The 13,945-nt window shown below is 38.6% G+C and overlaps 1 protein-coding gene across 19 annotated transcripts in view; it reads right to left on the bottom strand.

Annotated features, from left to right (window-relative positions):
- Window positions 1-13,945, bottom strand: part of ROBO2 (roundabout guidance receptor 2) — a 644,167-nt gene that overhangs the window by 195,420 nt on the left and 434,802 nt on the right. For all 19 annotated transcript variants that reach the window (XM_084645672.1, XM_084645685.1, XM_084645684.1 and 16 more), the window contains exons 3-4: window positions 11,545-11,702; window positions 9,294-9,414 (exon numbers count right to left, since the gene is read on the bottom strand). In XM_084645672.1, coding sequence (XP_084501798.1) covers window positions 9,294-9,414; window positions 11,545-11,702 — 279 coding nt within the window. The remainder of the gene's footprint in view (window positions 1-9,293; window positions 9,415-11,544; window positions 11,703-13,945) is intronic.

The raw sequence follows: 13,945 nt of genomic DNA, 5'->3' as shown, positions 1-13,945 counted from the left end.
AACTTTGGAAAATATGACTTTTTTTTAAAGCTTTGGGCATAAATAAAGTCTAGTGGTATAATTAAACGAAAGCTTATGCTCAAATAAATTGGTTAGTCTCTAAGGTGCCACAAGTCCTCCTGTTCTTTTTTCGAATACAGACTAACACGGCTGCTACTCTGAAACCTGTCATTAAACATTGTAATTCTGTCAACAATATTCAGAACACAATATATCTGAGAAAATAGCAGGAAAGGGTGATAAATTAAAATCACAGCCCCCCACATATAAAATTTTTAATGTAGCCATTTTAAAAGCTTGAGCTGAGTAAATAAAGTGCCCATTGCCCAAGCTATGCTTTGCAGATGAATACTCTTTGAAGAGGACTATAAAGTAGGTCACGGTTATATGTCATGTCAGCTAGTTGTACTATTACTAGTGTGACCTTTATAACTTCAGAAAAAATTTTGCTTACAGTTATAAAAGTGACTTGTTAATGTAACCAGAAAACCAGGTAGACACCTACAATATGCTGCAGCACTTGAGGCAAAAGCCTACAGAACTGATCCTACCCAGATAAGAAGGAGAATCCTGTTCTTTCTTTGGAGGAGGAAGATCAATTATTAGGGCCCTACCAAATTCACGGATCATTTTGGCCAATGTCAAGGTCATAGGATTTTAAAAATTGTAAATGTCATTATTTCAGCCATTTAAATCTTAAATTTCATGGTGTTGTAATAGTAGGGGTCCTGACCCATAAAGAAGCTGGTCTCCCCTGTGAAATCTGCATAGTATTGGGTAATAGCAAACAAAAGATCAGATTTCACGGGGGAGACCAGCGTTTCTCAAACTGGGGGTCCTGACCCAAAAAGGGAGTTGCAGGGGTGTCACAATGTTATTTTGGGAAGGTCACAGTATTGCCACTCTTAATTCTGAGACCAGATTTCACAGTCTGTGACATGTTTTTCATGGCCATGAATTTGGTAGAGCCCTACCAACGATTCAGTACTCGACTGAATGCACCCTACATTCACATCCTAAACACGACTGTAATAATCTTTGTACAAATATGTCTTGTGAAGTATCATTTGAAAACTATTAACTTACTGAGCCAATAGTATCATGGTGAGATGTATGTAGCAACATTATATGTAAAGTTATGAACATAAACTGAAATTATGACTGAAATGGGATTAACAGACAAGTCTGGGGACTGGATAAACCTGTTTCTCAAAGCCAAAAGACAAACTGGCACCGCTAGTCAGGTGTCATCCAAGTTAATGGGCAATATCCTGTCAAGTGGCCATTCTTTGGCAAAGAAGAGAGGCAGTAACAGATCGATCTACATTTTAGCAAACAGCAACCTGGAACCTCTTTCACCATGAGAATCAGTGACTCCAACCTCACAGTGGGAATCAACATTATCTAGGGCTCACACTCAGGAAAATGCATTTCAGAGGTTGACTGGACTATAAAGGTGAGGAACAAAAACAGCCCATGTATCTCTCCCTCTTTCTTTGTCACCTAAGACAACAAAGGAAGCTACCATTTTACTTTGGGAGAGATCCTGACCTGAAATTTGGTCAGTCCTGTTGCTGGGAGTGTGCGGTGAGAATTTTATCTTGAACCGAGTCTAGTCTGTTAAGTTTTAGCTATTAGAAAGTGGTTTATCTTTATTTCTCTTGTAACCATTTCTGACTTTAGCACCTTGTACTTGTACTCATTTAAAAGTTATGTCTTTGTTGTTAAATAAATGTGTTTTATTCTTTAATCAAAACCAATCCAGTGTTGTGAATGGCTTGGTAACTCCAGTTAAAGTAGCAACACGTTGGATATTTTTGCCTTACAGAAGCAATGGACCTAAAATATCTGAACTCTCCAGGAGAGGGCTCGACAGTGCAGAACACATGTTTTGGGGTGCAAATTGGGAGTAGGAGTGTGATGGGGTCATCCTTCAAGTAGTAACCAAGTCTGTTGGAAGCCAGAGTGTGGCTGCTGTGCTGCCAACAGGCTGCTGGGTCAAAGTTGCTGGACCAGGGCTGTAGCCACACACAGACATTCATGGTGTGACCTGCTGGCTGGCAGGCTGATTGTGAGGAACCCAAGTTGAAAGCTACAACAACAAAGCATTGTGAGGCACTCAAGGTTGTAGGGCAGAGGGGACACACCCTTTCACTGGTCTGGATTGCACCCTGGAATGTGACACCCAGTACTTACTTTTCCTTTATTTAACTAATTACGTGTATACTGCAGTCCATTAGAGAGGCCCTGATGGCCCTCAGATATGTGTTACTGCCCTCTATATGCCCCTTAAAAAAGTTAGATGATCATGCATGGGAAGTAAAAATCTAATAAAAGCAGTCCTAAATGCTTTAATATCTTTTTCTGCCAAGACAATTGCTGGAGTAAGGGATGTAACGTGTCCTCTACTTAAATTTAAAACTGTTTTCTCTTTCTTTATTGGAAAGAAAATCATTTTACGGTGTTTTCGTCTTCTAGTAAGAAGCATGACAAACCTGTTTAAGATGCTTTTTTAAAAAAAATATTGCAAGGGGGGGGGAATCTGCTTTTTCACCTAGAGATATTGATGCAAAGGAAGAACATTAGAGGCATTTTTTTCCCGATCTCAGCCAATGGAGTGAATATTTTGTTAATTGTAGCATGATTTGGATTACTTTCCACCCTAATAGCCTCAAAGCTCTCATTGCCAAAAATGAGGCCATAGGAGATGAAAGGATGAGTGTGGGTCATGCTATGTTTTAAAAGGTTCTTAGTGTATGCTGAGTGAGCAAGTGAAAATATGATGACAAAAGCTGGTGGTTCTGTATTTAGGACGTTCTTCCCAATTAATGAACACTTGATATATAGAGAATTGTCAGAATACTTTAGTAAAGTCCATCTTGTAGCCACAGAACATAGTGCTGACTCAAGGGCTATAAGAAGGAGAAAATTGGGATCTCATATCTTCAGTAAAGTTCCTTCTTCCAGGGGTATTTCTTTTCCAAATACAGTGTAATCCTTAATGGGCAACTCAAATTCTGTCCCTACGGCTGTTGACCAGGCAATGTCTTTCTAACAAAGACACTTCCTTATCTCATGCTGACTCAATAACAAACTTCATATAGCTTAAAATAAAAGGCTGAATTCAGAGATGCATCTGTCTTAGAGGAATCTAAGTGGCATAACTTACCTCCTTCTAGCACCCTCTCTAGTTGTGTTTCACCAACTTAAATTCCCTCTCAAAGTCTTTAATTACTTTGACTTTCTCAGAGCCTGAGAAAAAGCCTCCTGAAGTAAATGGAAAGACTGCCAATGAATGAGCTTCAGATGAGTCCCTTAGATTTAATGACAACTTATTCACACCACATACAGCATATGCATCCTTATGCATCATCAATTAATCGGACCCTTAGAGTCCAAGATAGTGACAAGGAGCAACTCAGGCTGAGATCTTTGATGAGAGGAGTGTAGGAAGAGAAGCAATTGACAGAAGACAGTGAGAATAGTAGTTTCTATGATACTTAACGTATACCTTCTGGTTCTTCAGACTGTGAGAGGGTATAAGTGGCTGTATGCAAGCCTAACTGCTAACAGAGCACAACTGAGCGCACGATTGTCTGGCTACATTCTCCATCATGCTGAGCTCTGCTCAGCACAGGAATGGAGTGAGGGGGCAAAGGTGCCTTTTAAGTCAATTTTGATCTGGCCTGTTCAGACCTGGGCACAATTTAAATCAGACTAATTTATACCACTTACACTTCTGAATTTGGTCTTTAGAATTTAGAGGCGGGGGGGGGGGGGAGAAATGAATCCATAATAAAATTAAGTAGCATGCTGCCTTTTGTGATTGAAATTTGTTTAACTGGTCATCCACTGATCCTAGATTCTGTGACAGTATTCTTGCTCTCTTGTTGCTCTGCTGTGAGATAACACCTGGGAGCCTCAGAAGACTCAAGCAAGCAGTGACCCTTGAAAGAGAGGACTGCCAAAACCTAATGCTGTTCTGGTGTCACCACTCAAAGAACAGGACTAATTTTGGGATGTGCTGCTTACATAACTGGTTACATTTATCAAATGCTACTGTGAAAAGTTGGACAATTTCTGCTTGCAGAAGATTCAGGATTTGACTAGGGAGGACAAAATCCCTGTTTTTACCTCAAAAATTAAAAATGCTGTTGTGGAGTGATTTCATAAAGGCACACAAAAATATCAATTTTATAAATAGACGGAAAAATGTAACGCTTGTTTTGAGAACAGTTCTAATGGGGATATTTCTGAATATTATTCAGTAATACTTGTGCATCTCCGTGGGAGGGTTCTGAATACTGCAACCTATCCACATCCCCTTCTTGCCATCTTTTCTCTTCTCCTCTCATTCTTTTACTATCCCTTTTATTGTGTTTTCATTTATTGCTTTATTTAAGGTGTTGGGTTTACGGGCTTTTGTTTTTAAAATCCCAGACATCCTTGATGTTCCCATCAAGCCACTGGTCACCACCATGTGGATTCAGTTTTTCCAGAGGCATTGTCTCAAGCTAAATTAACTGCACAGGGAACCTGAAAACTATCAGGAGTGACACACAAAAGGTATTATAGAAAAACTTTCAGAGCCCAAAATAAGCTACAACTGATTTCTGAAAATGTAGTACGGAACTATCCTATTTCCTAGTAGGGTAGCCACATGCACTAAAGCTTGCCATAGGGTTTTCTTTTTCTTTTTGTTTTGGATTGGGGCTTCTTTAAAAGGGGAGAAGGGTGGTTAATCATCTGATTAATGAACTTTTCCATACCATAATCAGTACTTGCTGTATATTTGCCAGTAACATTAATAAATCCTTTTAATTTCCCAGTAAAGGCAGATTCATTTCCTGTCCTGGATTTATTTTAAGTATCAAAGCCAACATTTTTAAACCAACTCAATCAGGCAATCCATATTTAGGCATCTAAACATGCCTAACTTTCAGCATCGAACTTTGAATATATTGGCCTGCTGGAAAAATATGGACAGCAAGGGACTTCTAAGAACAGATTTCCTTATATAGACTAATTCAATTATGTGGGATCAAAACTGCTAATGTCATTTACCATTGCCTTTATACAGTACTAGGAAGGCAGGCATAGAATGTACTTTACTGGTTGACTGCTATGCTTATATCCTGTAGCAAATTTTCAGACTATTGTAATTGACTACATAAAAGTTTGAATATTAAGGCAAACCTAATACTTGTCATGCCTTTGCAGTATAGGAATTTAAATGTATTTTTCACATAATTTTATCCCTAGTATTTAATTCCTTTAACGAGATACGGGAATTGTAGAGCTTTGTAGATTTGAACTTCAATCTGTTTAGTATCTACAGGGATCGTGACCACAAATTACTAGTACTCAAAGTAATGAAGAAGAGCAGTCCTCTCTCTCTCTCTCTCTCTCTCTCTCTCAATCTCTAATATTATATAATAATATAAAATAATGTTGATGTGCTAATTGTAATGGAAACTATAATCCAATATTGGTATTTCTTGCAAGGTGCAAAAGTAGCATTTAAAAAAGTTATGTGCTTTCATGCTTCGTCGATGCAGTAAGCAGAATGGTAGTTTACAGTCCTGTAATACTGCACCATGGCAAATCCACAGGTAGTCATGGAACTTCACTAAAGGGAACCCTTTTCATGCTCACACTTTGTCTGAAATGGAGAAACAAATCTTGATCTGTGTGTATGTGCGAAGACCAATAACATTGTATACCACATTAGATAAGACAAACAGGGCCACAAACCAAGTTTACAATTATCTTCAAGCAGAGTTTTCACGAACCCCGTCTAGAAATCTTCTGCTTGTAATGAAGGGTTTTACTGCCAAGACTGGGCGTGATAACATGGCCTGAGAGAACACCAGGGGAAAAGAAGAAATAGGATCAAGAAATGAGAGGTGATAATAGTGCAGAACTGAAGCAATCTAACAACTTGTTTATAAGAAACTTAGCATTTCAGCACAGGTAATTCCATAAAGAAACTTGGATTTCTAATGATGGTATTGCAGAAAACATGATCAACTTCATCTTAGTAAGACAATGCTGGAAAACAAGTGTATTAGGGTCTACAGAAGTCTGAATGCAAACTCAGACCATCAAGCGGTGATCAAACTTCATATTTCAAAATTTTCAAAAATAGCCAAGACAGTTTATAATATCAAAGTTTTGAAAAAATACAGACACTAAGGTACCCTTTCAGAATATCATTGGTGGACATTTTGCCCTTCATTTAAACCTAGATGACACAACAATAGAACAAGTCTGGGCAGAGCAAAAAACCATCAATCATGCAACAAGTGAGGAGGTTTTAAAGATGAGGTTGTATCCAAAAAGGAAAAAGTGGGTCACAGGAGAGATCAAAAACCCATCAAAAAAGAAAAACATATCAAGAACATTGGAAAGCTGAAGATTTTACTGAGCAGAAAAACAAATAGATCAACAGGGAACTAAAATGAATCGTGAAAAAAAACTGAGAAAGAATGGCTTAAGAGAGAAGACAAAGAGCTTGAAAAACTGCAATGGCTTGAGAGAGAAGACATGGAGCTTGAAAAAACTATTACAGAAGTTAACACCTGCAACAAGTCAGCTACGTGATGAAAGATCAGCTCAAAAGATGGAAAGAACATTTTCATCAGCTACTCCACCTGAATAGTCAAGTTGACCCAGATGTCCTTGAGACCATCAGCTACAAAGGCAACAATGAAGAACACATAATGGAAGCAGAAATTAAAGGTGCAATGAGGCCCCTGTAAAACAACAAGGCCCCTGGTCCACAGAGCGTACTACCTGAAGTGTTAAAGCATGGTGGAGAGGCACGGTCATGCTCCATTACAAACTATTTAACATAATTTGGGCAAAGGGTGAAGTCCCTGAAATCTGACTATGCTCAATCATTGTACCAACTCTTTAAAGAAAGGTCATCTGATTGATTGCAATAACTACCAAGGAATAAGTCTTATGATTATTCCTAGCATGGTATCCTGTAGATTGATTCTCAGCTGAATGAAAAGAAGAGCAGAGGAAATCCTTTCTGAGTCACACACTGGCTCTAGACCTGAGCACTCCACAACAAATCAGACAGTTGTTTTTGGTAAAATCTTGACGAGACACACCAGGTTCAATGAACCTCTGTTTTGCACATTCCTTACCTTTAAGAAAGCATTTGACTCTGTCAACTGAAAGGCTTTGTGCAAAGTACTCAAGGGATACAATGCTAGCAGCAAGCTTACTCAAGTATTGCAGAGTATGTATAGCCTTGCTTGGTATGCAGTAAGGGTTAATGGAGAGCTGACAGAGTGGTTTGAAGTGAAAACTGGAGTCAAAACAGAGATTAATACTCAGTCTGATACTTTTTGCTCTAAACATAGAAAATATTTTGTCCAACTTTCTTAGTAACATTGATGGAGGCTGCAGGATATCGGGGCAAATTATCAATCACCTTGACCTTGCAGACAACATTGTAATGACAGTGTCTCAGGAGAAATGCAACCAATAAGCAACAATTAAGCTGTGCACAAGAGCCAGAGAATAAGGATTAAAAATGAATGAATAGAAGACAAGGCTACTGGTAACATCAAAAATCAAGAAACAGGCAAAGTTATTCATTAATGGTGTAGACATTGAAGAAGTAGACAGCTGCTGCTACTTGGATTAACACGTCAACATGAAGATGACATTGATAACCAGATAGCTGCTGCCAGTAGAACGTTCGCATGCCTGAATAAAAATATTTGGAACCTTAAATCAGTATCCATGACAGTTAAAACCAGATCATATCCAGCACTCATTGTGTACACATTATTTTTCAGTTCCAAAACATGGGTTCAGACAAAGCACCTGCAGCAAAAGCGGCAAATGTTTGAAACGAGGTGCCTGCACCATATCATAGGCATGACGAGACTAGATAGATTAAGAAATGACAACATCCACAGAAGTCTGAAAGTGCAGTGAGTCACTACAATCATCAAAGGGCACCAGATTGGCCATGTTGCTAGAATGACCCCATGCCAATTGCCTAAAATTATTCTCTATGGGAGAGAGTAGGGTGAGAGAGGCTGTGGCTGTTCAAGGAGAAGGTGGGATCACATGGTATATAAAATCACCCAGGCAACACCCCAACAGTCTCAAATGGTGGCTCTAAACAAATGTGTATGGAATCTGTTTATAACCTCAACTCAACCCAAACTTGGCATTGGAAAAAGGAAATGAGGATGATATTAGATAAGAGATATTTAAATTAGGAATGTATATTCCACAATACAAAACTCGAGCCATACCATCAGACAAAGATGCAGCTTGTAAATTGGTATTCTCTATGGGTGTTCTATTTTGGAAGACTTACTGAAGTGGTATGCCTTGGAGTCCCCATGTTATTTTAAGAGACTCTAACATGAGCAAATATTAGCGGGTTTTTTTTAATTTTGTCCGTCCAAGACCTCTTAAGTAGTATATACAGAAACACTGTTAATGGTAGACAGAAATATTACCACTGCAGTGTTTGCCCCAGCAGGATTTTACAACCTTGTTTCTTGTCCAGTTGTTAGTCAGATGGATACAACTGTAAATTCACTTCTGTATTCTCCCTCCATAATCTCCTGGTAGGGCAAAATGACCTGGTTGATTCCTTGCTCGAGTCATTACAGTTTGAAAACTCCATCATCCAATTACCTTATTAGCTTTTAATTAATTCAGCAGCATCAAGAACCGAATTGATGCTTGTGACTTAAAGGATGAAGGGTGGACATGGGGAATGGGGGTTGGTGCCATTTTAAAGTAAAATGTGATAAACTCATGAGATCAGCTTCTTAACTATATAGATATTTTTATCTAAAGACTTTGTACAGTTGATCCAGCTCCTGTGTGCTGTGCTTTGATCTCAGAACCCTCTGGGAATAAGAAATTATTTAAACCGTCTATGTTGGTCCAAGTCTCTGCTAAGCAGATACTGTATTAAAAGTGGCTCAATTAGACTCGGTAATTTTGTGGAGGAAAGCATTATCTACTGGATTAAGGTTTCTGAGTTTATGAATTTCATCAAGGACCTCCAATTAGATTTAAACTATGCACTCACAAAAAATGACTGCTTCATCCCAGCTCCTAACTTATAACATGTAACCCTTGAAACTTGTGCTTCATGGAAAATTGTGAAATGTAGCCTGTAAATTAGCAGTTACTCTGTCTTTTGTTACCCTGACTTTGTCACCTGCTTTGGCTATTCAGCTAGATCAATTCAATGTTTTACATGTGTAGTAAAAACAAAACAAAAGCCGAGGAAGTAGTTTTACCAAAGACAGTCAGCTCTGCTGGATCGCTGTCTCGTTCGCCAACCATATTGGTACCAACACAAGTGTACATGCCAGCATCACTTTTCCTCGTGTTTGAGATCATTAGTTTCCCACCTCGTATCTGTTTGAAGCAAAGAAAAGACATTTTAATTTACATAAACAATCAAAAATAAAGGGAGGCTCTTAGATTGCAAAGATCTCAAATATGGTGGGGGTGGAGGGGTCTTTTGTTTTTTAAGCCTTGACTTTTGTTGTTTAAGGGTTATCAGCCCATCTATTTGGTATTGAACAATACCAATACTAATTTGCTAGTAGGCTCTTCTGAAGTATATTTGACCCTACTTCTGGTCTTGTCTCAATTTTTTGTTTTTGTATGATGCCCTTATATTTCAGAACAATTACATTTCTTGCTACCTTTCTTTGGTGATATATGCTGCATCTGGTACACTATTTATAGTATACAAATTTGTAAGCCTACCGTACTGTAGTGGCACTTTAAAAGGAAGCCAGTTTTACCTACAGCAAATTGATCTCAGAATCTGTAGTATTCCCTTGTACTGTCTGTACTTACAAGGCCAGATTTTCTCCTTATTTCTTACTGGTGCAAATGGGATGGAATCAACCTACAGATGCCCAACTGAGAATTCCTCTGACTTCTATATCAGCCTCATCTCAACTCCAGCACAGGGGACATATTAAGGAAGAGAATGATCAGGTTGATTAGAAGACAGGCTACAGCTCAGCGCTGCAAATTCCCAGAAAATGTATGTACTCTTTGGGACCATAGGTAGCTGTTATAAGTTAGAGTAGCCAATAGGTTGCTTCAACTTAAGTCAGGGCTGGAGCCACTATAACCTGAGATGCAGGGAAGTGTAGTAAGTGCCCTGTTACTCTTCCTTCCTCCCCCCAGTTTGAGCAGAACTTAGTGCAGAAAGTCTGGCCCACAACACCTTGAATAGTACATATATTCAGATCATTTAACTGAAAATCCTTACACATCAAACGCAATCAAGTTTCCAAAGGCCACCATTGTATCAATTATATCAATTATACCAGCACTGAACAAGTTCAAAATGTATTATGTATAAAATAACCATGTTAAAGGAATACTAAGGTTGCAAAGCCAATTATTCAAAATTTAGGAAAGGCCAGTATTAAGGTGGCCTGTGCAAGGGTTTTACAGATAACAGCCTTCTTCATGACACGACCCTGATTCATTCCCATCTCTGTCCCCCTCAGCTCTTTTACAACCTATTGTTCCTGTCCCTATCTATCGATGCCTCCTCCCTATTACCCCAACCAGTTCCTTCCTCTCCCCACTTTCCCCTACTTCTCACTCCTTTGCATTCAAGTCAGGCTGTCTCCTTGTTCTCCTCCACATCCTCTGGTCACTAACACACTGGAGCATGCCCAATAGAAGATGGAATGTTCAGAGAATTTTGCTGCCAAGCGATAACAAATTTCTCCTGAGCACGTGCAAACTAGTATTTTTCAGAAGCTTTTTGCTTGGACAAATTTGGATAGCTTTTCAGAGGGAAGGCAAAGATACATCCCTGACATCTGGGCAACTCCAAAGCATAGAAGAGTTATGAATAGAAATAGTTGTAACAATTCTTTTTAACATGGACAAAATGATGGATTTTTTCCTAACCTTGTTCTTAGCAACAGCTGATCCATTTATGATTAAACTTTTCAAAATATTCAGCCTATAGACAGATAGCATAAAATAATTGCTTCCTGATTAGTTAAAGTTCTGTGAAGTCAACAGCTTATTTTAGTAGAAGATATTAGACAATCTTAACTGTAGACTTTGATACCAGGTCTCCCTATGACTAGAGATAGACCGGAGGTGCACATTTTTATCTTCTTGAAAGGTTAGTGCTGGAGGGTTTGGTTTGGCCCATTGTAGAAACAATCTGTGAAATTCTGCTCCAGTTCCAGAGTTCCAAGGTGTTCAGTTGTGGGGCTAGTGGGGGTGTGGTGCAGGCCCAATACGAATACTTACGTCCTCAGTCCTACAGTCAGAACTGCATATGGACACCCAATGTTTGCCTAGTGTCCCAGTAACTTCAGTGAAGTTTCATATAAGCACAAGAATTTCCCCTCATGGAGCCAATTGAATGACAGGGGTTTATATCTTTGTGGATACAGCTATGTAAATTATTCAGTGCTCATTCAAATTCAAGGAGAAATATATTTTTTAAAAACATTGGGGACTATTATCTATCAATGGCATTTTGGTAGGACTTACACTAATTCTCTCTTCCCTGTCGTCAATACGGATTTTATCTTTCTTCCAGTAGATTGTGGGCTCAGGATGTCCTCGAGGAGGCTGGCACTCCAGAATAGCAGGTTCTCCAGCTGCCACAACAACATCAGTAGGGTTTTGGCGAAAGTCATCCCGTAGCACTAATGGAACAAATGAGGAAAGGAAAAGAAAATGAGTTGTTAGGAATTGCAACATGGTAAAGGCAAACAAATTGTTTTTCCAGTAAAAGTAGCCTCCAAGTTAGTCAAATGACAGCTTTGTATACTGTGTGCACTGTAAAACTCCTTGCAAAATAAGTTATTTGGGGCTGAGGGAAGAGGAAAGATGACTCAACAGGTAGGCTGTCTTATCAAATGAATACAGACAAGATGTGCGTGTTTTTACTTTACATTTGCTAAAAGTAAATGCATTGCTCATCATTTAAAAGCAAAAGTACCAATATACACACACTGCTGCTTTTATCCTTCTATTGTAGATCCACCTGCCAAGTGACATCTGGCCAGCCTGATGCTCTGAGGAGAAATATTCCTTAAGGCAGTATTTCTGGTCTGACACGGAACTCTTTTCATTAAAGATAGCAGCATGCTGGACATTAATTGTAACCTTTTAAAAATATGGTGTGCCTGGCTCTTCAATTGGCACCTTTCTTGTCAGTGATTCCCCCCCCCCCCCATTACTGGCTAGGTGAAAAGGTTCTAGATATGACACCACTGGTATCAAATTGTGGAGTTTTGCCTTTATTCAGGAAGGATTATTTTTTTATGATCAAATTGGTGCTAAATGATCAGCGTTTTCTTAAGCTGTCAAGAAATCGAGCTGATATACAGTATGCTAGCAGTGCTTCTTCTGTTCTTTTCATTTTCTTGCAGCCCTGACCAGTCTTGTCCACACTGCCTAAAAGAAAAAGCATATATATTGCTAAGAGGTTTGAAAACTAAATTAGGCAACACATGCTAGCTTCTTATGTAAATCATGCTGCTGTACAGCAGGATTAGATCCAGCTAGCTGGCTCCAGTGTGTGTTGAAATGATATCTACTTCATCGTTATTCCTCCACATGTGTCCTCATCTCTAGGTTAATTGACATTCTTATAAATATCAGAATGAAAATAGCTCTAGATAGAGCTACTGAAATTGAATTTAGGGCATTTCCCCTTCTTGAATATCAGCTCGTATGGGCTTCATTACTGCTTTAACGAGTTCCCACCCTTAATGAAACCAGGGCCCTCCGAGAAATCAGAAAACACTTTATCCTAGTGAAAGTGCAGTCAGGAAGAGTTTAATAGAAATTGGTCACACACAGTTTATAGGCAGAGTTAAGTTACTGCTTTCACTATTAATAAAATAAAAAATAACATTTTAAACTGCATATTTTCTGTTCTCTTCTGTACAGACAAGAAGAAATTAGCATTTATATGCACAAAGATTACTCTGAGTGTGCTGAGGTGAGAGTGCATATAATTGTGGAACTCAATATATGTGTGGGGTTACAGTTATCATTCAGCATTTTGAGATACACAAGCAAATCCAATGGGGAGAGGAAAATAATTAAAAATGATTGTTATATATATATATATATATATATATATACATATATATAACACAAAAGGAGGGGCTATTTCGGCCATTTCTAAAGGTACCAAATAAAAACGATAGGAAGTGGTGGGCAACAAACCGCATTTTGGCACGGACCCAACCTTTTCCAAAGTAGCACATCTGGTAGGTTGAAGGGCATTGTTTAGTACTGCTTTCCCAACAAATGACTTGCCAAAAGCCTCAACCCAAAAGGTATTTTTGACTAAGGCAAATTGCTTGTCCAATGCCAATTTTTGATCCACAATAACTAAACTGAGAGAAAATAGGGTCTTTTGGCTTTTTGAGATAAAATGGAATATAAGGAAGGTAACCCACGATACAGAAATAACATGATGAAGATTATGGGCCCTAACAATTTGGCACTACAATATATGTTTATGGCAATCATATTAGAAAGACAGTATTTGCCAAATGGAACCAAGAAAGGCAACATCAGCAGCAATTTCAAGGGAGAGGCCAGAAAAGGAACATTCAAAACCACCCATTTCTGGAAGTCTCTCATATATCTGAGAGCTGAGAGAGAAAGAAATGTTTTTGAGTGGAGAAATAGCCCCTTGCACAATTGGTAAACTGCTGGCAAGCATAAACCATTTCTAAAACTCAAAAACCTGCCAAGTGGCAGACATTAATCCTTTTGAAGAGGCCTATGGACAACATCAAGTGGTTCCATCATCATTACATATGCTACTAAACTCATAATTGTTGTAAAAGTTAAACAGATACATATGACCTGGTTCTTCATTATATTACCGTCCTTTAATGCAATTCCAAAGATACAAAAGGGTAAT

This window comes from Lepidochelys olivacea, assembly GCF_965140295.1.
Source record: "Lepidochelys olivacea isolate rLepOli2 genome assembly, chromosome: 1".
Lineage (NCBI taxonomy): Eukaryota > Metazoa > Chordata > Testudines > Cheloniidae > Lepidochelys > Lepidochelys olivacea.
The sequence above is the reverse complement of the archived record's forward strand: the minus strand, read 5'-3'. Positions and strand labels throughout refer to the sequence as shown.